The 23,778-nt window shown below is 48.1% G+C and overlaps 2 protein-coding genes across 3 annotated transcripts in view; one reads left to right on the top strand and one right to left on the bottom strand.

Moving 5' to 3' along the window:
• Nucleotides 1-7,232: 7,232 nt before the first annotated feature.
• On the top strand, nucleotides 7,233-11,707 carry LOC135902835 (uncharacterized). 2 transcript variants are annotated; one of them, XM_070537737.1, is made up of 3 exons: nucleotides 7,233-7,363; nucleotides 8,135-8,226; nucleotides 10,107-11,707. In XM_070537737.1, the coding sequence occupies exons 2-3, from the start codon at nucleotides 8,151-8,153 to the stop codon at nucleotides 10,874-10,876; spliced, it is 846 nt and encodes a 281-aa protein (XP_070393838.1). In that variant the 5' UTR covers nucleotides 7,233-7,363; nucleotides 8,135-8,150; the 3' UTR covers nucleotides 10,877-11,707. The 2 variants fall into 2 exon arrangements, with proteins under 2 accessions (XP_070393838.1, XP_065289174.2); XM_065433102.2 differs by having other exon boundaries at nucleotides 7,233-8,226.
• Nucleotides 11,708-13,907: 2,200 nt separating this feature from the next.
• LOC135902778 (phospholipid-transporting ATPase ABCA3-like) overlaps nucleotides 13,908-23,778 on the bottom strand; it is a 173,572-nt gene continuing 163,701 nt past the window's right edge. The window contains exon 26 of the mRNA XM_065433016.2: nucleotides 13,908-14,271. Coding sequence (XP_065289088.2) covers nucleotides 14,023-14,271 — 249 coding nt within the window. The 3' untranslated portion in view covers nucleotides 13,908-14,022. The remainder of the gene's footprint in view (nucleotides 14,272-23,778) is intronic.

Here is a 23,778-nt window from a genome sequence, read left to right on the forward strand (position 1 = left end):
TTGAATTTTTTTTTTGCATTTGAGAGAGAAAGGTAAATTCTAGTGACTGTTGGAAGGTGAATTTCGATTTAGATGCTGAATTTTGTTAAAAAGATTTGTGAAAGTTTGAAAGAATAGAAGCATGAAGTTTACAAATTCACAGTGCTGCATCAAGAGCAGATATCGCGGTTTATGTAAACGGCATCCATTAGATCATTGAAAGCGGACAAACTGTATGTGTCATTTTATATCTTACGTGAATTTTTTACGTTGTTTACAAGGGTTCTGCAAAACGTGTATTTCGATATTATTAATTTTTTTTAGATTCATGTGTAACATATCAATTTTGTCCGCTTTAGATGTACTATTGGATACAATTCACAGAATTGCATTATCATTTTTTGTTGCTGAGTTACGGAGTTGCAAACTTGATAGTTTCGCTTTTTGAAACTTTTATTTTTTTGCGAATTTTAATAAATAATTGATGACCGAAACCCCAACGCCGGTACGTCAGTGTGACGTCAGGGATTCCAAAGTATATTTTCGCATTTGGGCCGCGTTGGCTGAGTAAAGATACCCGAAACTTGCCATGTTTAACATTTCGTTCTTTTAAAACACAATGTAGTCAATCTGTGCTGCTATATAACTAAGTAGTCCTTAGAAGATGCCATCACACTCAATGAAGTCACAGTGACCAGTTGCGGGAACTTCAAGGAGGCGTCGCCGCCCGTCTTTAGTTCTTGCGCGTTTTCTCGCTTACCAAGCGTATTACGGTGGTAAGAGTGGTGTTCTTGGTGTTGCAGAAAGGTATTTTACTGATGCAGAATAAATCATTTGTTCTCTTTAGTGTACCTTTAAGGGTAAAGCGGCGCGCTCCTCATATACGTTTGGCTGTCGGCGCTCAACAAAAACACCACGCGGGAGCACGCCTGGACATTTCTGCAAGTACTCTCGATACGAAGGCAGTTTTTTACTGTATAAACAATATTATTGGGCAAACAGAAAGCAGATAATTGTTTACAGACATCGTCTGTTTACGAATACTGCGCGCGGTCACCGCGATGAAGTCATCCGAACCGCCTTCTTGCGTGAAACGTCGGCAATCGCTGAGAGTGAACTTTGGGAAATATGTTCTTATAGTGGGCTGTCTGTATAACCAAATTGAGCATAACAGAATGAAGCCTCAATGCAGCAATCGCACGGGTTCGCGGTGACCGACTGCGCTTCTGCATTCATGCCCGCGCACAATGTTTCGCTTTCGTTGCGAGCGCGCTTTCACTCCGTGCCGTGAGCTTCAGGCCGCAGCATATCAACATTTGACATTACACAAGCAAATATTGTTTCGTGGACGCTATCAGAGCTGGCCAAAAATAATTTATGTTATAAGTAGGGGCTTCGACGCCTACTTCGGCGACTTGTGATGTGCCGTCGTGACGATTCAATCTTTCTTTTTTTCTCTAGTCTTGGACATTTCAATGTCATCATTTCTCACGTTGCGTCGCACTGTGTGCTTATCGGTATTCTCAGCAAGCAATTATCCGCTGCTTCTTTTCTAATAGTCCAGTACATTTCATTGTTCGATTCTACACAAGCGTGAGCATATGCCACGCCTTTTTTGAACGTGCTTCTTATCTTTCCCTTTCCATTCCAGTGAGCTTGCCAGCATCTAGCATCAACCAGTTCATAGACCAAACCTTCATGATATTATAGCCGGGCCGCGCGCGCGGGCGAGCGTCTCAGCGCGCTCTTCAATTTTGCTACTCACCGAACATCGCAGCCCCGACACCGTACCAGAAGCGTTCCTCGAGAAAGTGCTCTCTACACACTCGAGTTGTGGCCGATGGCTGCTTGCGGTTCTAAGTTTCGCAATCCAAGCTTCACACAGCTTCTTATCCTGCGGGTACGTGTGAAGGCGGACACCGGGCTCCGTTGTGTACGCCCGGCATTGCGGCACCGAGCCGTAGCGTACCGTATTGCAATCCTTCAAAGGCAGCGACTACCTATTATAGGTCTTTCAAGTGTTATCAAGCACACACCCAAAGCAGGAAAACCTCCCCACTTAGTCAGAACCACAACGCAGGTGGATTTTAACTTTGGTTTTCAGTTCGCATCGCCACTTCAGAAGCAGCCGACGCGGCCGCTGTGTCCACGTGATCCCTCATACCACGTGACGCCGACGGCGGCGCCACCTTTTCCTGTGGTGGAGCTCGCCCCCAATAAGTCATAACGTCAATTGCCCTCGATACATTCATTGGCTATTCGGGTTTTCCTTTTGCCATTATTTTCGAGACACGACGGCATAAACGCGCCACCTACCGGTGCTCTCTGAGAAAAAAACACGTGGCGAGAAGGCAGAAATACGAAGAGAAAGTGACACGCGGGAGTTAATGATGTGACGAGTGCAATGACGCACGCAGTAGGCACAACTTAAGTGAACCGTAACTGGGAGCCACCGTGGCATCGGGGAAGCGTGCTCGTCTCGCAACCAGACAGAACGGTAGCAAATTTTCTTCGCAATTCCATTAATTGACTTTATTTACAGAAAGCTGCTTGACAAATTTGATGTTAATCCGAGCATTTCTTATGTGTTCTACTGGTCGTGCCATCGGCAATTTTTGGTACCAATTCTGAGCACGCCGCCGACGACAACGCCGGATTTTCGCGTAATGGGGCACATAATGCTTTCGCATTTTTCCGCCCGCCATAGGGCAAATAAGCGCCGTTTGTAGGATCTTTTTAACGCGACAGCGTTAAAGGAGCTCGTGTCGCAGAAAAGCCGGTGTCGTCGGCGTTGGCCGTGAGCGATAAATGGCGGAAGGCAATTCACAAATAAAAGCAATTTGCAAGATGGGCTGGGTGGGAATCGAACCAGGGCCTCCAGAGAGTAAGGCAGAGACGCTACCACTCAGCCATGAGTTTGATGGTTCAATCCGGGACAAAAGCGTCTCTAGCGAATGCGGCGTTGCCTTAGAAACGTGCCGTAGAAAGTTATACTGCGGTGTATGTCGGTAATTATGAGCATGTAAATTACATAAGTCGCCGTTAAACGCGTAGCGAAGTACGTTTCCGCTACATTTCTTCTGCGTTTGGCGCACACGCAGAGCCATCTTGCGGCAAACATGGAAGACCCCCTCCTCGCAATGTACGGCGCTGCCCCGACAGGAGGCGCGCCGCTCGCCCGCTTCCCCCCTTCGTCTCATTTGAGCGCATTGGGGCCGTGCGGGGACCGGTGCGAGGGTGCCCCAATACCCTTGCGTTTAATAAGTTTTCTCGCTATGTCCCCTTCCAACTTCCAGCGTGCGTCACTCGAACCCTCGTGTTAGGCGACGCGGCTCCTCTTGCCGCTCACAGCGCGATTCCTAGGTGCATCGTCCGATGCGGGACGCCTCTGACGTGATCGCTGCGCCGTAGCGCGTATGGTGGGAAAGCGTCCCCTGCGATGTCTGCCGTGCTGCTGACGAGGAGTCATGCGTCCGCGAGATAGAGGACGATCCCATCGAAGCGTCAGCCCCATGATCGCGTCCGCCTTTATGGCGCGTCGGGGCCCGGCTGTTCGTGCCGATCACGACGTTTGGTTCGCGTAGATCGTTTCTCCCTCCTAGACACCGAGTTCTTTGGGTCGTTCCGCTTGCTCAGGCGCACGTTTCGTCTTTGTGTGACTCAAGAGCATGCCGAGCGAACGAGTGGGCGGTGCGAACGGGGTGCGTTAATCCTATCGCGTTCCACTCTTGAAGGCGAAGCTTAAGCGTCCTTAAGTTTTTTTTTTCTAGAGGAACTACTGCACTGAATCTTTTATGTAATACGTAAACGAAAAGCAGAATGAATGTACTTTTCTTGCATAGAAGTTTTATTAACGAAATGCGTGCCATAAAAAGATATAAATTGCCAGAATCAAGATCGTGGGATGAACAATGTTTGCAACGACACACTTGTATCTACTGAGAAAAATATGTAACAAAGTTTACGAGACATACAAAATGTATTACCGTCTAATAGGCACCATCTCCGAAAAATATGAAAATTTTTCATTGAACAGGTATTATTACACTACAAAAAGTTAACTGCAAGAACTGCAGTTTGGCATGCCGCGCTGCGGCCGCCAATTGTTGTTGTTGTTGTTGTTGTAGCCTGTGGCACGTGTGGCTCCTACCCACGATGGGGGATTGGCCAAGAAATGGATGGATTATTCCAAAATAATATATAGCATAAATTTCCTAATATCTATGGGAATAGCATTGAATAGGGTTGAATAACCGGCCAAAATAAAATCAGGAAGGTGCTGTTGAATGAGAAATATTTAATTTAAAAGTAATAATAAAAATAGAATTTCGCAGGGCATTCGTTTAGATTCTGTAAGGAATGTTTGGACAGCGAAGCATGCATCCCTGTGGCTGAAACCCAAAGTGGACGCCCCGAACGAAAGAATTGCAGGTTCTGTCAAGTCCAGGCCAATTCTTCTAAACGGCATCTCCAACAATCTTTTTCTTAACGCAGCAAAGCGGCGACAAGATAGAAGAAAGTGCTGTATCGTCTCCTCCTCCTCAAAAAAAGAACAAAGGGGAGAGGGAACCAAACCCGACCTGTGTAAATAGAAATTTAGGGAGGGAATGCGGCAGCGTAATTTGGTGAGGCAGACCTCAAGCATCTTTGTATAACAAGAATCGCTATGCCAGGGAAATGCCAGGTATTTATACTCCGGAGAAGCTGTCAAATGTGGGTTTGATAAGGCTGATCTAATTGATCTCATCCGAAATCTTGCCGCCGTGATCTGTGCTGTCACTGGTAGAATAGGAAGAACAGGGCCGGCTAGTGATGCATGTGCCAGTGAATCGGCAGTTTCATTAAAAAACAAACCTTTATGACCAGGCACCCAAATCAAATGAATACATAGCACATGGGCAGGAACTAGTAAGTGGAAGAGTTTTAGCATGGGTGTTCCGGGCTGGTTTTCATCGTCGTCGTCCTCAGTGTCTACGTTCGTCGAAAAGGCAGCATCCTCAGACCAGCTGCTGCTCCATCCATCGATAAAATGAGTTGCACACGCAGCGGAATCACGAGATCTGCGATCTTTCAAAGCGCACGCGCCGCTCCCGGAGGCCTCCATTTTTGCTTCCTACTTAGACGATCGCGAAACCTCGGAGCGCGTTCAAAAATTACCGCTTCTTGGGAAATAAATCGAACTGCTTAGAAAATAAGAATACTATAAGACCGAGACCGACCAAGCTGTCAAGCGCTTCCTATTATAAAAGAAAGGAAACGCCTCAGCTCATGCGCGAAGAACAGGAAAGATGATGGCTATGCACAAACGAAAACGACGAGGTATACATTAATAGTGCTTACACTAACTTCCCTCCGTCGTGGAGGCGGCCAGCCTGGCCGCAGATTAGAGATGATCTAAACGGGGAGTGAAGTACGTCATCCGCGAGAGGTGAATAATTTCGGCATTCCGGCGGTGCCGGTCAGCGACGGAGTGTACTGGGCGAACGAGATAGTTCACTGCAGATATTTGCTGCACGACGGTGTATGGACCACTGTAGCGTTGACGGAACTTCTTACAGAGGCCTGGAGTACAGACTGGAGTCCAAAGCAGGACTTGGTCTCCAGGGTGGAAACGGAGGTCATGGCATTTGTTGTCGCAGCGACGTTTGCGCTCAGCTTGGGTAGCTTCTGTGCTTTGCCGGGCGATTTGACAGTAATGTGCAACTCGGGCAGCAATATCCTCTGGAGGGGACGCGTTAGGCGAAGAAGGTGCTAAAAAGAATTGTCTGTCGAATGTGGTGGAAGGAGATCGTCCATACACAAGGAAGAAAGGGCTGTAGCCGGTAGTCCGTTGAATAGCAGTATTATATGCGAATGTCACAAAAGGAAGAATTTTATCCCAGTCAGTGTGGTCAGGACGGATGTATATGGAAATCATGTCAGACGGCTTATGGTAGAAGCGCTCAGTAAGGCCATTGGTTCGCAGATGATAGGTAGAAGTAGATTTGTGGACGGTATCAGCGGCCCGCAGAACTTCCTCGAGAACTTGGGAAATAAACGCCTTGCCACGGTCACTCAGAAGAACGCGAGGAGCCCCGTGGCGCCAAGTTGTCAAGCGCTTTTCATTCCCCCTCCCCAAAAAAGGAAACGCCCCAGCTCATGCGCGAAGAAGTCGAAGAACAGGGAAGATGATGATGGCTATGTACAAATGAAAACGATGAAGTATACATTAATAGTGCTTACAATATATTGTTCTCCTTTACGTCCGATAGCGCAGTGTGTCCGTGAACGGCGTGGAAGGTCTCGAAACCGGCGTTTCAAACTATCTTTAGTGGGCTAACGACGAACAATGGGCGCGGTACGGAAAGAGTTAAAAAGCCGTCATCGTTTTTGCCTACGCACATCGCGAAACGCTGAAAACTAGTCCGAGACACCTCGGCTGCAAAACGATATGTCGCTTCGTGGCATAACCTATGTCGTGATCCATTTCAGACCTTCCAAGGCAGTTATCATTCTATGCTACCGTGCCTGCGGACAAAAGTACACGAGCGACAATATCCTTGATGCTTAAAGAATAAGTAACAGTAATGCCAAGGCAGAAAACTATAAAACAAGAAAAACCAAATGAAGCTTAATTATGCATCACTATATTTTATCAAAGCGCCTGCCTGGATAAAGTACGCTCCACGATTTGAAACGCCAGAAAGATATTTAAAATAAGTAAACAAAAAACAGCAATATAGAGAAGTGGACCTGTGTGAAGTGCTTCGAAACAGGTATGGTATCGGTCACTTTTTCCCAATGCGGAAGCTTTTTAATTATTCAAGTCGCTCTTCGATGTGCGTCATCTGCTTCTCTCTAGAAACGATGAACTCACACATTGATGTCTTTCCACTGCGATTACAGGCATGATAGTACACAACAAAAGTCTTTCGCCGTCATTCTTTGTTCATTTTCGGGTTTGTGCGCGCCGGCATCACGACAATTTGAGAATTATGAGGCATTCAGCGCATGCCGTGATAGAACACCATTTTTCACTTCAATCCTGAACCTGGATCGGCTGCTTCTCGGTGAGGCCGCCAGGTAGCGAGCATTTCCTTGGAGTCGCTAATAGGCGGAGCGCCCGGCGCGCCGTCTGCTGTACTTCCTCCTTCCGCCGCTCCTGTTCGCATTGCCTCGATGTTCGCATTGCCATGTTGGCAACGGAGTTTTGGGAATAAAGAGGAATTAACATGGCCGGATGGATTGCCGATCCAGCCAACGGATGAGCATGACAGTAACTCAGCGCCACCGAATCACGCCACACTCAAGAACACCGCGGAGACGAAGTGCTACTGGCGTCAGTTGTTGCCGCCTGCAGGATTCACGGTCGTCCTCGGACTAAATCGGCACTGCGTCCCGTCATGTAAGTCAAGCCTGAAAGTCAGATCGTGTATGGGGCTGCATTCTTCTTGATGCAAAGGCGATAAAACGCGCGGGTACAACTGCATTGCCGAAAATAAAGAACAGCTAGGGCACACCAATCGTTTGTAACGTCAGTGGGTTTATGGCAAATACTGAAAGACACACTGGCCCAATTATAATGATCCCAACTTTCGTTTTAATCCTGTTCTCCATGGTCTTTTATAAAGAACTGCCGCTTTTTTGTGCCGCTTCATTTCTGCGTATAGCAATTCGCTGCACAAAGGCTAGAGTGTCGGAGGACGAACGCTGAGAGACTATATGCCCGATTGTGATGCGACCAAGTATGAAACACTAGTTGCTGTCGTTCGCCTGGAACACAAGTTCCGTGTGTCGCTTGTGGAATGCCTAGCGGTTTCCCGCCACACTGGATTATGGCACGACTGTCGTTGAGAGACATGCAACCCAGCGCCAATCGCTTCATGGGCTCAAACAACACAAGCTGGATGCGTCGTCCTACAGAGGCGGTATTCTCGAGCGATCACTCTCAGGGACTTCCGAAATTTCTCGAGACTTGGCACTGGATTCGACGAAGTACATACGGCCAACGGCGCCCTTGCTTAGGTGTAACGATAGCGAACGTGGCACAGCGCTAGAAACAATGTCGGCCTAAACGCGGACGCGTATGGTGCCGAGTCACGCAAAATCGCACTAAATCGAAAATATCCACAAAAGCGACCACCAAGCAATACCGACCTAGCTGTTTTCCCCGCAGCTGTTCGTGAGACAGGATGGCTCCTTCCATAGGTGCCGACTATAGGGTGGGGCCCGAGACTCCGGCGATGCCGAAGCCTCCCCTCTTAAAGTGTGAGTACCAGAGTTGAGTTACCCACCACCACCTGAGGTTCCTTTTGAGTTGCTTCGACGTTTTCACTTGAAATTTTATTGTGGCTAAAAGCTTACCATTCATACTTTCGCTTTATTTCTGCAAATCCTGACAATAGGAGGACAAGCGCGTTAGAAGCACTAGCGGCAGCTACCTCATCCGTATTTTCTCACTTCAACGTTTCTTTTTAAATTTGCACCGTGAACACCCTGCACCGACACAATATATTTAAGTATATACACAGGTAAAAGTTTATTATATTTTTCAAAGAAGAGGAGGTAGCCAAGTGACAATTACTTCTAATGGTATGGATAGCACATGCCTAGAGAATGACTATGTTGCTGTATGTTTACCTCGCTTCAAATTGCTTTGCTTTCTTTTTTGATCCCGAATAAAACGAAGGGCCGCACCTCAAACTTGACAGCCAATATTAAAAAGAAGTCCAAGCGAGAAGCAATCGCCTTCGGTTCACTGATGCGGGTCACGCTCAACAGGCAATTTTCGCGCGCAACCTGCTTTCGCGCATCGCTACTATATGGCGAGATGAAGCGATTGTGGCGGTTAACGGAGGATATAACACAGGTAGCTGGATAAATTGGGTCGAATGGCCCGCTCCCATGTGAGGCTCCTCAAAATCGTGACAAGAAAGTGCGGCCCTCACACGAGTCTGTAGTTTTATCGGCCATATAAATTGTAGTACACATTCACTTACTAATTAAGATAACAAGCATAGTGTAATGCACGGACTATGTATAAACCTGCGAATATCTCACTGGATGACTATACGAACACTCGCTGCCACCACGCTGGCATTATGAAGAGTGCCTGCAGCGGGGACGAACGGTTCATGAAGCCGCAATATTCACCGCGACTCCTCAATTTATATTCATCATCTTCATGTGTCTATTTTTATGCTCATTGCAAAACGTCCTCTGTCAGCGATCTCCAATTACCACTCACTCTGAAGTTAGACTACGCGATCTGCAACACTAGCGGCGCAGAAAGACAGCCCGGGTTGGAAGATAGCGCGCATGAGGTTAGCAGCCGTCCCTGCTCACCCGGGATCATTGCGACCACCAATGATTGCCCACGATTAGATAGGGCCCGCGAGCCGCGTAAGTGTCCGCCGCGCACAGTCATTCGCAGGTATACGGCAGTGGTAGAGGAAAAGACGCGCACTCTCCTTCCAAATTAAGCGCGTGTTTGATCACGTGACCTCCATCCAACCCGAATATTGAGCGCGTGGGAAGATATAGCTTGAGCACGGCGGAGATTACCTCCAAAATAAAGCGCGCGACCGGCGTATGTAGTACTCTTCAGGGGCACGGACAGCCACTTGAGCGCAGTCACTACAAACGAGGAGAAAACGCGCGCTTAACTGTGATTCGGCATAACTGGCCGAACCTGATTCGGCTTAAGTGACTGATTCGAAAAAGCGTTCGCTCTCGTTCTAATAGAGGGGTGCACCTTCATGAACGTTGGGTGCGCGATAAGTCTTGATAGAAAAAAAGAAGTTGGGATCTATCGCATAGCTCTGACCCGTTCTGTACCGCAGGGCGCCAGTTTCACAGTTTTCCTTCTACAGTAAGGCATACATGAGGTATTAAGTTGGCCAAAGTTATCAGCCGCTAATACGACGTGAGGAAGAAGCGAGGGAAGCTTCAGGGAAGTGAGGCAAGCTTCAAGCAAGCCACCGGGCTTAGAAAACGACAATATGTTAAATAACAGCGCAAGCAGGGTGAGGCCTTTTGGTTACGCAAGGACGTTTGGTTGCGCTATGATATAAAACTACCTAACCAATCATTTTCCCTATTAATTTTGATTCGGCATTTGACACGTTTACTTGTTTATGTTTCTCGAGTGATCCCTGTCCCGAGGAACGTGAACCCCGAGCGCGACAAGGAGCGGAGGTTGGCGAGGGCCAGGGCTCTCGTGGACTTCCACGCCAGAGAAGAAGGCGCCGTCTACGTGGACGCGGCGGAGTATCGATGGAACAGCGACGCATACGCGGCGGTGGCTGTCGGGGCATCGACGGGTGCAACGAAGACCGAGGCGAGCGTCCGGACTCGAGAGGCGCACCGGGCGGAGGAGGTGGCCGTCGCCTTGGCCGTCTCCGACCCCGGATGCACTACAGTGTCGTGTGACTCTAGAACGGCAGTGAAGAACTACGCCAAGGGTAGGGTATGTAGTGAGGCCGCGCGCATACTGCGCAAGGCCGAAGACATCGGACGCAAAAGCGCTGTGGTGATCAAGCGGTTTCCGGCCCACATGGGCAGTGACGTGTCGGAACGCAGGAACGTGAACCACAACGAGAAGGCCAACTCGGCCGCGCGAGGACTCACCAACCGCGCAGCTGCAAGCGCGGCAGACTCGGAGTGTTGGTCGCAGTGCAGGGCCAAGGACAGGATGACCACCTTCAACGAAATAGTGAAGTGGTACAGACTGAACAGACAGACTATGCCGTCACCTCATCCGGGTCTTACCCGGAAGAAGGCAGTGTTATACAGACAGTTACAGACCCTGCTCACCCCGGTGCTAGCTAAGCACGCGTGTCCGAGTGTGTACGCGAGTGACGTGTGTAGACTGTGCGCGAAGGAGAGAGCCACCGCGACTCACATCCTTTGGGACTGAAGCGTAAAGCCGCGAGAAGCCAGCGAGAAGACGACGATCCCGCCGCAGCTAGAGGCTGCAACGAGGAGCTGTGATCAAGAGACAACTCAAGGCCTACCAGCAGGTCTCGGCAGCTCTAGAGAGGCAGCGACCGAGCGAAACCGAGGAGAAGGGGGGCAGCACCCCCAGGAAGCAGGCGGCAGCTCTCTCGGACCCGCGGAAGTAGCGAGGGACCAAGACCTCGAGGAGCACAACGCACGAGACTGACGTAGTGGCCGCGTCGCGGTAAAAGCTTGTCCTCCCTGAGTGGAGGGAGCCTAACCGATTCTGCAGGTATTTTTCAAGAAAGTTCTTCTCTCTCTCTCGAGTGACTGCTTTTCTGTACTTCAATCACGTACGTTAAATACTTGAATATGGATGTGTTGGGACCCACACGCATCGGAACTTATAAATGAATTAGAAAAAATCCAGAAAAGGGCAGTTAGATTTGTTCTTGTATAACTATAGGCGGCAGCGTAGCATGACAGAAAGCAAACTTAAACGTAAATTGCAAGAGCTGAAGGATCGTAGAAGGCATTTCTGATTAAAATTTTTACATGATATTTATTATTCCAAAACAGGTATAAACTGCGAAAAATATATCCAGGCACCACACTACATATCTAAGCGATTTGACCACTGTTTGAAAGTCAGGGAATTTTCTTGTAGGGGTGACGTCTTCCCTTATTCCTTTTTTGTTAGAACTGTTCGAGATTGGAACGGTTTGCCATCGAGCATTGTGTACATCACAGAAAGTGATGCTTTTTTCCACGCATTGAAATAATTTGTTCATGTATTTCATCAAGCTTGTAACCTCCTTGCTGTAATTCCCTATACGGGACGATGCAGGTAACTAATAAATAAAAAAATAAAAACAAATGTTATCATTCAGCGCTGGCAGCCTAGCCCCGGGCACAAACATCATCAACTGCTGGATAAATAAAGTTTATTCCTATCCTATCCTATCATTCAGCGCACGACGCGCCTGCATGCATCGGAAGTTTCTTGAATGACATATCGATGGTTCCATCCGCTGTCTGTTGTCACCGAGCCTTGCGTAATCTCAGTGTATGCGCGACGCGAATTGTGTAGTAAAAAAAATGGCTGTGGCTTAGCTAAGGTTAAGCCCAGGATGCGACGAATACTAGCCATTATTTTAGTTGTTGAACCACTGTTTAGCCTGGTGAACTGCTGTTGCTTGGCTATATTTGGTTCGGCTAGACGAAGAAACAACTCATGCAGGCGAGCGCACGAGCTGAGACCCGGCTATGTAGCTACGCGGCCGCAAGCGAGCGCACGAGTTGAGCCTCCGCTTTTGCAGCTGTTATGACGTCATATGGTAGCTACGCGGCCGCGCGTAGCTACCATATGACGTATATTGACGTATACCATATATTTCTGCGTATTGCCAAGGAGATTTCTAGGATTTGGTCCTCGATACATGTAGTCTAATAGTTGCGCGTAATAGTTGTGCGGAAGCCCGCAAGGTGGAGAGAAGCAATTAATAAAGGGAAAATGAGGCAATGAGAAAATGAAGGATTCTGTCTACACTGTCTCATTTTCCCTTTCGCGTAGGACTTCCGGAACTCCGTCCTTTTTTGTATTCACTGGCCGCCACTGCATACGGCGCTACCGTATTGCGGTGCTAAGGTGCATCGATGTGCTGCACGGCCACGGTGGCGGGTGAGGAGGACATCGAAGCAACAATGTTGTGCTCTGTGGCACGACTGATCGTTTTGTTTCTCTGTGTCGAAGGTGTTTGCTCACTGCATAGCTTCCACTAAGGCCACGGCGTTGTGCTGCTGATTGCGAGGTCGCGCGACCGATTCCCGGTCCCGGCGGGCGCATTCCGATATGGGCTGAATGCAAAAAAAAAAAAGAACGCTTATGTAACGAGCAATTGGGCGCTCGTTGAACTTCGTGCGGTCGAAACTCGCCCGACGCAATTTTCTACTATTACGCCTCATAGCACCTTCGTTCCACTGCGGACGTCACCCGCAGCTATAACAACTTTAGAATGACCCCAAAACAAAAATGGCTCCGCCGTGCTGCAATACGCTGGGAATGCCAGGAAGTAGGGACATTGGTTCAACACTTTGGCTGGATTACCGTAACGCCACGAAGACTGTTGCGGAGAGTGTTCCGGCTATCGTAAGGGTTTCGTCTGCACTGAAACAACGTGTTTCTACTGCATAACTACGTCAAATGCGCACATTGAAACTTACGCACTCGTCGCCTATGGCCCGCGTGTCAAATATGAAGTTTCCGTAGCTGTGCTAGAACTGAAAAAAATTCTACCGGAAACCATCTCACGATGAGACTGTACACGTTAGTGCGATAATGTTTCACATTCAAGCACAATGTAGCGACACACAATACGACCGCTTAGGAAACGCGTCACGTACGAGCCGTGCGCTGCGGTCGGCCTTCTGTTTCGTGCTTCCCTCCGAGATGCGTGGCGCGCCAGTGCGTGCTGAGAATCTCGGTGACCGATGGCACTCGCTGCAAAGCGATAAAGCGTCGACCTGCTGTCTTCGTCGGAGAGGGGCGTAGAGACTGGATGGATAGACTTAAATTTGCTGAAGTAGGCCAAGAATGATACGTGCATTAAAATAAATGAAAGGTACAGCAAATCATAGCAAACATATACAGTATAGCAAACATATGCAGTAAACACAGCAAACAAACAGTATACAGCATATACAGCAAACAAACAGTATAGGAAACATATACCGCGATGCCATTCATACCATATAACTGTATACGTGAGCAACCTCAATAATCAGTGCTTAGTCACATATTTAATGGTAAAATAAAGTCGATAGGTCTCCCTAGCTAAGCTGCCCTTCGCACAGTAATTTACGAAGGATGTGGAGGTCGGTCCTCGACTTTATCGATCGGCATGATAAAATATTTTAATAAGCTTTCTCGAACTTGCAAGAAAAAAATTCCACTTTTCTGTTCTCTTCGAGGTGAACTCCTTATGGCAATGAAACGACAACGCCAGCCACAGTACGCTGTTTAGCATCAGCAGTAAACGAAGTGTGATAATCAATGAGGTCACAGAAACGTCACTGACGGCGTGCGCCCCTCAGCTATAGCAGGTTGGCGTTTAATTATCGTGCGCGCTACGCCACGATCGGTACGGTAGCGATTCCCGGCGGCGCGTCCTTTTCGTAGTAGCGAATCTGGTTGTCGCCGAAGTCCACCATCTTTCGCTCGCGCGCGAAGCCGATGAACACCTCCCCGAGCGAGGTGTCGTTGACCAGGAAGTCCTCGAACTTGATTTCTTCCTGGAGCTTGTGCAGCTTGGAGACCACCTCGCTCCAGATAAGCGGGTAGTCCATGTTCGGCTTGAGCCGGTAGCGCATCTGGTCCTGCGCAGGCGATACGATCACCGGGGGGCTTCGCATGCAAACTGTTTATAAGAACAAAATCAGATTAGTACAATACGTCACATTCTGCTGAAAATTTCGTTGCGATAGCAAGTATATGGACGCTCCAGGCGCATTGTCGCAGTCGCCGTGAAGTTCAGTATAAAATCCAAGGGCGACAACACCGTGGCCGCGCGGCGTATGCTGCATGTGCGAATGAAAGCACATGAGGAAAGTTGACGATCGCGGCTCAGTCTGGCGCGCGCGACGAAGAAAGCGGCGAATAAACGCGCCGTCTTCCGTCGCGCGAAAGGCCGTGGGGGGATGTGTGGGAGGGAAGGCGGCGCTGTGCTCCGGCAGCAACTGCATATTTCGCGACCGGGCGCAAGGGGAACTGACGATCGCGGCTCAACCTCACGCGCCATGCGCGGCGACTACGGAGGGATTCCGAAGCCCGAACCCCCTACGGAGTTTTCCGGACAGAGCAGGCACATTCCCCCCTCCCCCACTTCGGCGATGCCGAAGTCGCGGCGGCTCAAAAAAGTCAAAGCAGCCCACCCCCCTCCCCGACCCGCGATGCCTCCCCGCTTTCCTCCATATATGGCGCGCAACATAGGCGGAAAGTTTTAACTTTTCTTCCCAGAGTTCTGGGGCCCGGCCAGGTTATATATATATATATATATATATATATATATATATATATATATATATATATATATATATATATCGTAAGAAGCCAACGAACATTGACGCAAAGGATAACATAGGGGAAATTACTTGTACCTACTAAGTGAATTAAAGAAATGATAAATTAATCGAAAGGAATGTGGAATAAAAAAAAACTTGCCGCAGGCAGCGATCGCACGTCTTCGCATTACGCGTGCGATTCTCTACCAGTTGAGCCGCCGCGACTCCTTCGGCGATGCCGATGTTGCGCGCCATATCCGGAGGAAAGCGGGGAGGCATCGCGGGTCGGGGGGGGGGAGGGGGGGACTGCTTTGACTCTGCCAACAAGTGCGTACTTTGCACCGCCGCGCGCGGTCGCGTGCGCCGCATCCTAAAAGGGATCTGCAGACGGCTCATGCCTTTGTGCGCGTTGTGTGTTCTAGCCGCTGTTGAGTTGGAGCGATAAACGGCACGAAGTTCACTTAGCTCGCTGCTGCTGCCGCGCTTGCTCACACCAACGCTTTCACAGCGAGTAGCCGCGCTCATGGAGTGTGATGTGTTGCTCTTTGCTTGTGCGCGCTGCCACCATGCCTGTTAATTCAGTCAGTAAGCAACTGTTTCCAAGTTTATGCGGCCGATAAAGCTACTGTCGTTACTTCGTATAGCTGTCTACTAATTTGCTATCGCAATCGATGCTATGCCTTTCGAGCGAAACTGCGAGTTTTATATTTTTTCAGTAATGGGGTTTTACGTGCCAAAACCCCTTTCTGATTATGAGACACGCCGTAGTGGAGGACTCTGGAAATTTCGACCACCTGGAGTTCTTTAACGTGCACCTAAATCTAAGTACACGGGTGTTTTCGCACTTCGCTCCCATCGAAATGCGGCCGCCGTGGCCGGGATTCGATCCCGCGACCTCGTGCTCAGCAGCCCAACACCACAGCCACTGAGCAACCACGGCAGGTGACTTTCTTTATTTTTAGACACAGCAGCTGCATAGTCCAGAGTTTGTCGGAACACTGCCTGGCGAGGGGCACACATTTTTATTTTTACCAGCAAACAAACGCTCGTCAAAGTTTGAGTGTAATAACCAAGTACCCCTTAATAATCATCAAGAACACCGTCCGAGGTTGAATATCTTTGTCGTCTTCTGAATTTCTGCCTTAGCAACACTTACTTCATGTTTAATGGGAACTATTCCAGACAAGTTTTTGGCATAGCCACGGGTGCCTTCGTTTCTGTGACATGCGGAAACCTGGCCCTTGCAGTCATCGAGAGAAAAGCTTTGGCTACCTTCGAGCGGCCTCTAAAAAGTTTCCTTCGTTACGTAGATGACTGTTTATGTGTGATCCACAGCTCAATAGTGCAACGGTTTCTACGGTTTCCAGACCACCTGAACTTTATTGAAGGTTGAATTGAATTCACGGTTTAACAAGCAAACAACGGACGAATTGCCTTCCTCGGCGTCCTTGTTCAACGTTCTTGCGGCTGCCGCTCTACAACCGTGTATATGAAGCTCACACATTCGGGCAAGTACCCCAGCTTTGCCTCGGTGCATCCCATAGGCCGCAAGCGATCCGTGGCAGTCTCTTTGCTCAAGCGTGCATTCCGTCTTTGTTCATACAAATATAAAAAATTAAAACGTCATCTCGCAGGTAACGGTTGCCCTCGCGAACTGCTACGTCAACAGAAGCGCCACTCCACAGAGCCTCCCGGAGTCAAATCCACTCGCAGTATGGAAAACTGCATCCATTCCCTATGCTCCCGGTGTAAGCGAGACGCTTGCAAGAATTTTCAAGAATTATCACATACAAGTCGCACACTTGCCCTCGTACAAATAAAGAAGCCAACTGGTCCGCGTGAAGGGCCCGTTGGAATGTGAACGCCACCCTGGAGTGATGCATAAGGTACCTCTGTCAAGACTACCACGCATCGTACATATGAGAAACAGGCCACTTCAAAGGGCGTATCAAGCAACACCAAAATGACACAGCTAAAGGACACGCCGCCGTCAACGCACTAGCTGAACATCACCTTAACACGGGCCACAACATTGACTGGAATTCTGCGACTGTCATTGTCACGAAAAAATCACTGTCATATGCCTTCTTTTGGAATCATTATCAACCCTGCCGACGCTTCTTATCAGACGCGTGGAAATATACCAGAGATATACACCAGATCGTTGCGCCATCTACTACGTATGTGAGGAGCGGCCCAACTTGTCTCGCTGTTAAGTGAACAAGAAACTCGTAGAGGACTGGAAACATCATAAACAGTTCTTGTTTCAAGGGCCACTAAAGTGAAAAATGATTTCTTCTGCATCAGTAAATTACCGCTATACAACACCAATAACACCACTCTTACAACGATAAGACGTTTGGTGAGCCAGAAAAAGCGCGAGAACGAAATACGGGTGGCGACGCCTACTTAAGTTCCCGCACCTGGGGGTTGTGACGTCTTGGATTTTGATGGTATCTTCTAGGGCCTACTAACTATATACAGCGGTACAGATCGACTACATTGTGTTCTAAAGGAACCAAATATTAAACATGGCAAGTTTCGGGAACCTTTATTTAGCGAACGTGGCCCAAATGCGAAAACATACTTTGGAATCCCTGACGTCACGCTGACGTACCGGCGCTGGGGTTTCGGCGCGAAATTCAAGTACTGATACTTGTACCTTCATTTCCTCATCTAATAATCAAACTATTTTAAATGACTGCCTGCAGGGTTCTCAAGAAATGCTTCATTAGTCTAAACTGATTTATTGTTTCGCTTTAGTGTCCCTTTAAGCTTCGGCGAGTGTTTGCTGTGAAGAAGAAAAACAGCAACTGTAGTGTCACTAAACTACGATGGCCATAAAAGTTGGTTTCTATACATATTGACAGTTTAATTGACACCTTCTCTATAGACAAACAAGGTGTCCGGTCTTTTTCTTTGAAGTTTTCAAGGAGGACATTGGGCGAGGGAGGGGGTTGGTGTCGTGGTAATGGTGAGTTGCGATATCTTGCAATAGCGACGTTTTAAATATTGTAGTAGTTGCAGTTTTTCGATAGTTTGAAGATGTCTAACAATCCAAGCAGTAATTTGCGAAGGTCCGTTATGCAAGGGAAGTTTTGTGAGTACGGGGGGAGGGGGGTGCTCTCTTGTGACAGCTCTCAGAAGTAGGAATGCATTCAGTGCATGTATGGCTCGTACACGGCCGGTGATAGCCTGACAGGCCATATCTTTTTCCTAGTCCAAAAATGAGGCCATGCGTTCGCCTTTCTGCCACAATTGGTTTATTATGATGAAGGCCGAATAAAAAAAATAATGAAATGCCGTGTACCAACCACACTTTGCTCGTACCTTTGAGAACCACAGGCACCCCTACAGAATCGCTTATCACTTGTTGCTAAAGGATGACAAACTTCAATATAAATTGCTCTGCGTTTGTAATTTTTTTCCCTTGTCTGTGGTACCGCGGCTGAAGGTTAGATTAAAATTAAAATTCTCGAGACTTACGTGCCCAAACAACGATATGATTATGAGGCACGCCGTAGTGGTGGACTCCGGATTACGTTCGACCAACTGGAGTTCTTTGACGTGCGCGCAATGCACGGTACAGTGGCGTCTTTTGCATTTCGCCCCCCGTCGAAACGCGGCCACCGTGGCTGGGATTCGATCCCGCGCCCTCGTGCTCCTAAAGAGGCGCAACGCCAAAGCCACTAGGACAGCGGGTTCGTGGTTGAAAATGGCGCTGCTACAGGATATGTTTGTCGAAGAGCTGCATCAAAGCAACCATCACATATATTTTTTTTTTTACCGCGAAAGCTGTATATGACTAACCTTCCGTAGTTAGTTCGGCGTTCGTCAACAGCGGATAAGCATCATGTGGGCCATCCTGGTGATAGTGCATAAAGGGCCCAAGCTCAATGGCACATATTCCTGTGGACTCTGGAACCTGTAACGCGCCCTTGAACTATTCTTGACACACGTGGGACCCAAAGAGGTCCCAGGCACATGGGTAAGAACAGATGTTTTTGAAAAAAGAATGAACAATACGCGTACGAGGAGTGCCGGAGGGAACACCAACGAGAATGTAAACGGCGCCGGCGCGAAACGACCACCGAATAAGAACGTTCGCGCGATGCTGAACGAAAACGACAATCGCGAGCCCGGGCACCTCCGAACGAGCAACGACGCCAGACTCGCAGCGCAATACTGCGGCAGAGGTACCGGATGGACCGAGTCATCATCATCATCATCATCAGCCTGGTCACGCCCACTGCAGGGCAAAGGCCTCTCCCATATTTCTCCAACAACCCCGGTCATGTACTAATTGTGGCCATGGCGTCCCTGCAAACTTCTTAATCTCATCCGCCCACCTAACTTTCTGCCGCCCCCTGCTACGCTTCCCTTCCCTTGGAATCCAGTCCGTAACCCTTAATGACCATCGGTTATCTTCCCTCCTCATTACATGTCCTGCCCATGCCCATTTCTTTTTCTTGATTTCAACTAAGATGTCATTAGTTGTCACTTCAAAGGTGCGGATGCCAAGTTCCGACGAGACATTCTGGATAAACATTTCGGATTTGCTTGCAGAGTGTGCGACCGTATGTGGTTCGAGAACGACCTGGAGAGGATCGGAAATGTACGAGACGTGACTAATCGGAACCGTGGGCTACAGGTACTGTCCCCTGCGTTCCCAGACGTTCGCGGCGACCATATATACTCGTGTTGCTCGACGTTCGTCGTACGCTAAGCACTCTTTGTTGAGCACGCACACAGCGCATGCTGTACTTTGTCTCGTTGAATTGTTTATTTAAATCGTTAACTATTGTCCGTGATAAGGAAGCAGTGGCAGCGCTGTTCGACTGAAGGAAATATTGTATAAATGCATCGGGCATTGACGATCGCTCATTTCAAGGACGTCATGGGGGAGGTTGACTTCTGTCTCTATCGCAGTCTCTCGGGTGCTATGTTTTGGAGCGGGGAGGCACATGAGGCATGTGCAGGGTGTATATTCTTTATGGATGGACCTTGTTCTAAATTTTTTGTCACAGATCATAGACCTCTTCATTGCGTCGTACAACTACATCTTTTCACACAATCTTTCACAGCATATTTGGCAAAATCTTTCAGTACATCGTGTAATTAAACGTTTTCACAAAGCCCTTTATGTAGTATATTACTCGATTCACTTTCTTGTGCCAACTTAGTCTAGCGTTGTTGCGACGTTATTGCCATCACTCGCTGGGGCTCTGCTTATCTTTAGCTAGCTCCCCCGAGGAGACGTTTTCACTTCGTGCCCATTCTTAGCGGCATACGGCAGTTTTACTTACTAGGCACGTCACCCTCTTCCGTTCTGCTAACTAGTCTTTAGTAGTTGGGCGTTTTCAAGCCGTGTTAGCCGCGACAGGAGCAGCCAGTAACTCAGAAAGTGAAACGCTGAGGCAAAGAATGCCTGTCTTTTCGCGCTAATAAATTTCCTGATCTCTAGCTTGCGAAAATGAATGACGTATAGTGTTCGTGAAACCACAGAGAAAGAAATTCAACAAGAACGGTTACTCGGCGAAAACTGGCAACAAGAAAGACGTCACGATAATATACACATCAGCTGTTAGCTGACGCGAGCATCGAAAAAAAAAAGAATGTGAAATGAAGTTAACAGGCAATGCTTTGGTCTTTGTATGTTTTGCCGCTATAAATAAAAAGCTTTGCTTATAAATTAACTTATACATTTCTACTTATTTTATTGAATTACCTAGCGGCAAGTCAGTGGCGCGCCAGGTGCATTCGCCATGCGCCAGACAAGCCACTGAAGTGAGCGAGGCCTGCAGCGCATGTTTTTTTTTGTGTGTGGAGGTCTGGTTTCTAAGGCTCTCGGCGTATTACTTGCGTTCCTGCTGCGCTTCGACGTGGCATTCCTGCGCTAATCGCACCCCGGCAAGGTGAGAAATTTTGTTTTACGATCTGCGGTGCATTTCAAGCAATTTAGGCTTAAATCACGGCACCAAGGGTTTTGATGCAGGTAGCGAAAAACACCTCGGCCGTTGTCGTGCAGTTAGGTGTGTACTGAATTGTACTGGAATATGTTTGCGAAGCTTTCTGTGTACCCAACATTATTGAAACTTATTTGGGTGCTTTTTGGGCACACTCGACTCACCGGGAGTTGTGACGCAGTTTGGCGTGTGCTGAATCTTACTGGAATGTGTTTGTGGCGCTCTCTATGGGCCCCAACATTACTGTAACTAATTTCGGTACCTTTTTGGGTACTTTTCAGGCACACTGAGCGCACAGGACGTTGTGACGCAGTTAGCGACAGACATGTCGGAGTGAAATACAGGTCGGCCGCTGTGGCGCAGTTAGTTTAAAGGGGCCTTGACACCAAATTTTCGGGCTTATATTATGCATTGCACGTCAAACCGTACGCGTCCCGCAGTGAGCTGGCAAAGTTTCAATGCATTCGGTAGAGTAAAACACTTTCATTCGAATTTTTAATGCCGAAGTTGAACCGTAAAGCAGTCTGGCGACACTGAGTGGCAACAAAATGAATCTGAGAAATGAAATGAAAATGAAATGAAATGAAATGAAATGAAAGAAATGAAATGAAAATGAAATGAGAAAGAAATGAAATGAGAAGCCAGTCTCGAAGGCCATGCTTTTCTGGACTGGAAAAAGCGGAAGTGGTTGCAGGAGCTGGAAATACGTCGTGGTTGCCACGGGCTGCTTCTTTTTTTGCACGTGCGTCTCGGCGCATCTCCGGTTTGCTACGGCTTTCCATCGCGCAAGTGAAGGAACTGCCGGCACAATTCAGCGGCGATGCCGTTCCTACGCTATTGGGTGCTAGAGCGTGTGGATAAATACGTCCAATGTGGTCTCGAACTGTTTCAACGCAGAAGAGAGAGGTATCCTCCTCAGTTTGTGGCGTCACACAGCCTTGCCAAGATGGCGGCTGGCGTCGGTCGGAGGAGTTGAGAGGCAGCGACTTCAAATTGAAATTTCGGCTTAAAATGTGCGCTGAGAGCCCAGTGTTTTTTTTTGTATAACCATATTATGCCCTCTATTCTCAGTAACAAATATAAACTGAGAACTATTGGACGGCCGTGTCATGGGCCCTTTAACGCTGGTTAGTTTCGCGCTGGCGGAGTATTACGGGACCAAGTTTGTGATGATCTTTATGGCCTCCTCAAGCATATACCGTCTTTCGGTACCCACGCTTGTCTAAAACGTGACGAGCGATTGCCGAGAGTGATAACACGAGAAGGTGTTGCTTGCGCCCACACTCTAAGAACAGTTTACACCCTTTGGCTTGCCCCTTCTGCCACACAAAAATAATCGTCATCTGCCTTGATGCGTTTCCTTTCTTTATCGCTGCGAGCCCGGAACTTTCCAGTAACGAACGGCACGCGCGTTATCAGCATAGAACAGTTTACACCCTTTGGAGTGCACTCTTAAAACGGTTGCACCCTTTGGGGTGTGTATTTGTCCCACAACAATAATCGTCATCTGCCTTGCTGGCGTTTCCTTTCTTGAAAACTCGGCTCTGGCTACTTTCCTGTCGAGAATGCTGCGTCACACTGATAACGCGCATGCCGTTCGTGACTGGGAAGTACCGGGCTCACAGCGTTAAAGAAAGGAAACGCGGACAAGACAGATGACGATTATTGTTGTGGGACAAGATACGCCCCAAAGGGTGTACATTTTTCTAAGAGTGTGCCCTTCTGATAACGCGCGTGCCGTTCGTCACTGGAAAGTTCCGGGCTTGCAGCGATAAAGAAAGGAAACGCATCAAGGCAGATGACGATTATTTTTGTGTGGCAGAAGGGGCAAGCCAAAGGGTGTAAACTGTTCTTAGAGTGCATGAACACGCAAAAGATAATGCCCAGTGGCTCAAAAACCAGAAACTTGCGAATATTCCGTCCTCTGAAGGACTGAAAACAAGCTTTGCACCCACGCATTTGTCTTGAGTGCGAGTAGAAGGCATTCTGCGAGCGTCTAGCATGGTCTGGCTGGGAGTATGTGCTCTGCCCACCTCTGTATACGTGGCGCAACATTACGTCAGCTATCACGCCAAGTTTTATCGAAAACGTGCAGTTGCCCGTGTATTTGTGCTCTTAAAAGAAAATGAATTAAGGCACGGGAATGGGTGAATGCTTGGAAATTGGATGTCTTTATCATATTTTATGGATGGTATTGTTTTGGAGGAGTCGGGTATTTTCTACGCTATGTTTGTAAAAGCGAATTGCCTTGATATGTTATGTCGCCTATTCACCACTTTCGCACGTTTTGCCTCTATATGCTGTTTTCCAATCAGGTCTAAATACCAAAATGACGCAGGCTTACAATTTACTTTTTTTTCTCAGCTGACGTCGTGTGGTGGAGCTTTGTGCCAGGACTACTGCTGCTACCTGGCGCCACAAGATTGGACGAACGTAACAAAAAAAAAGAAGAAAGCCCGGAGCGAGCATTTATACAGAGCAAAATAATTCCTCATTTCAATAGGTGTTCCGAGTCTATAAAACTACATACACAGAGGACAGATTCGATGGAGGCTTGTAAACATCGCTTGTAACTATATTTATTTTAACGAATAATAAAAAAAATCATTCTGCACCAAGACCGTGCGCAGTTGAGCAGTGGAAGAAAACAAATGCCGCGCCGATCAGCTCAACCGGCGTAAGGCCTACCAGCTAGCGTTCAAAACGTGCGCGCCCAAAAACGAATCAGAAAGTGTGGTTCAGGTTTTCACATCATCTGCTTGGTGCGTTACAGTCAATTCGGACGCTGAGCTCTATGGTTGTGTCCGCTCTTGTTGAATGTCTTCCTCTATATGGAAACGCTGAAACGGAGAACTGT

This window comes from Dermacentor albipictus, chromosome 1 (assembly GCF_038994185.2).
Source record: "Dermacentor albipictus isolate Rhodes 1998 colony chromosome 1, USDA_Dalb.pri_finalv2, whole genome shotgun sequence".
NCBI classification, from domain to species: Eukaryota; Metazoa; Arthropoda; class Arachnida; order Ixodida; family Ixodidae; genus Dermacentor; species Dermacentor albipictus.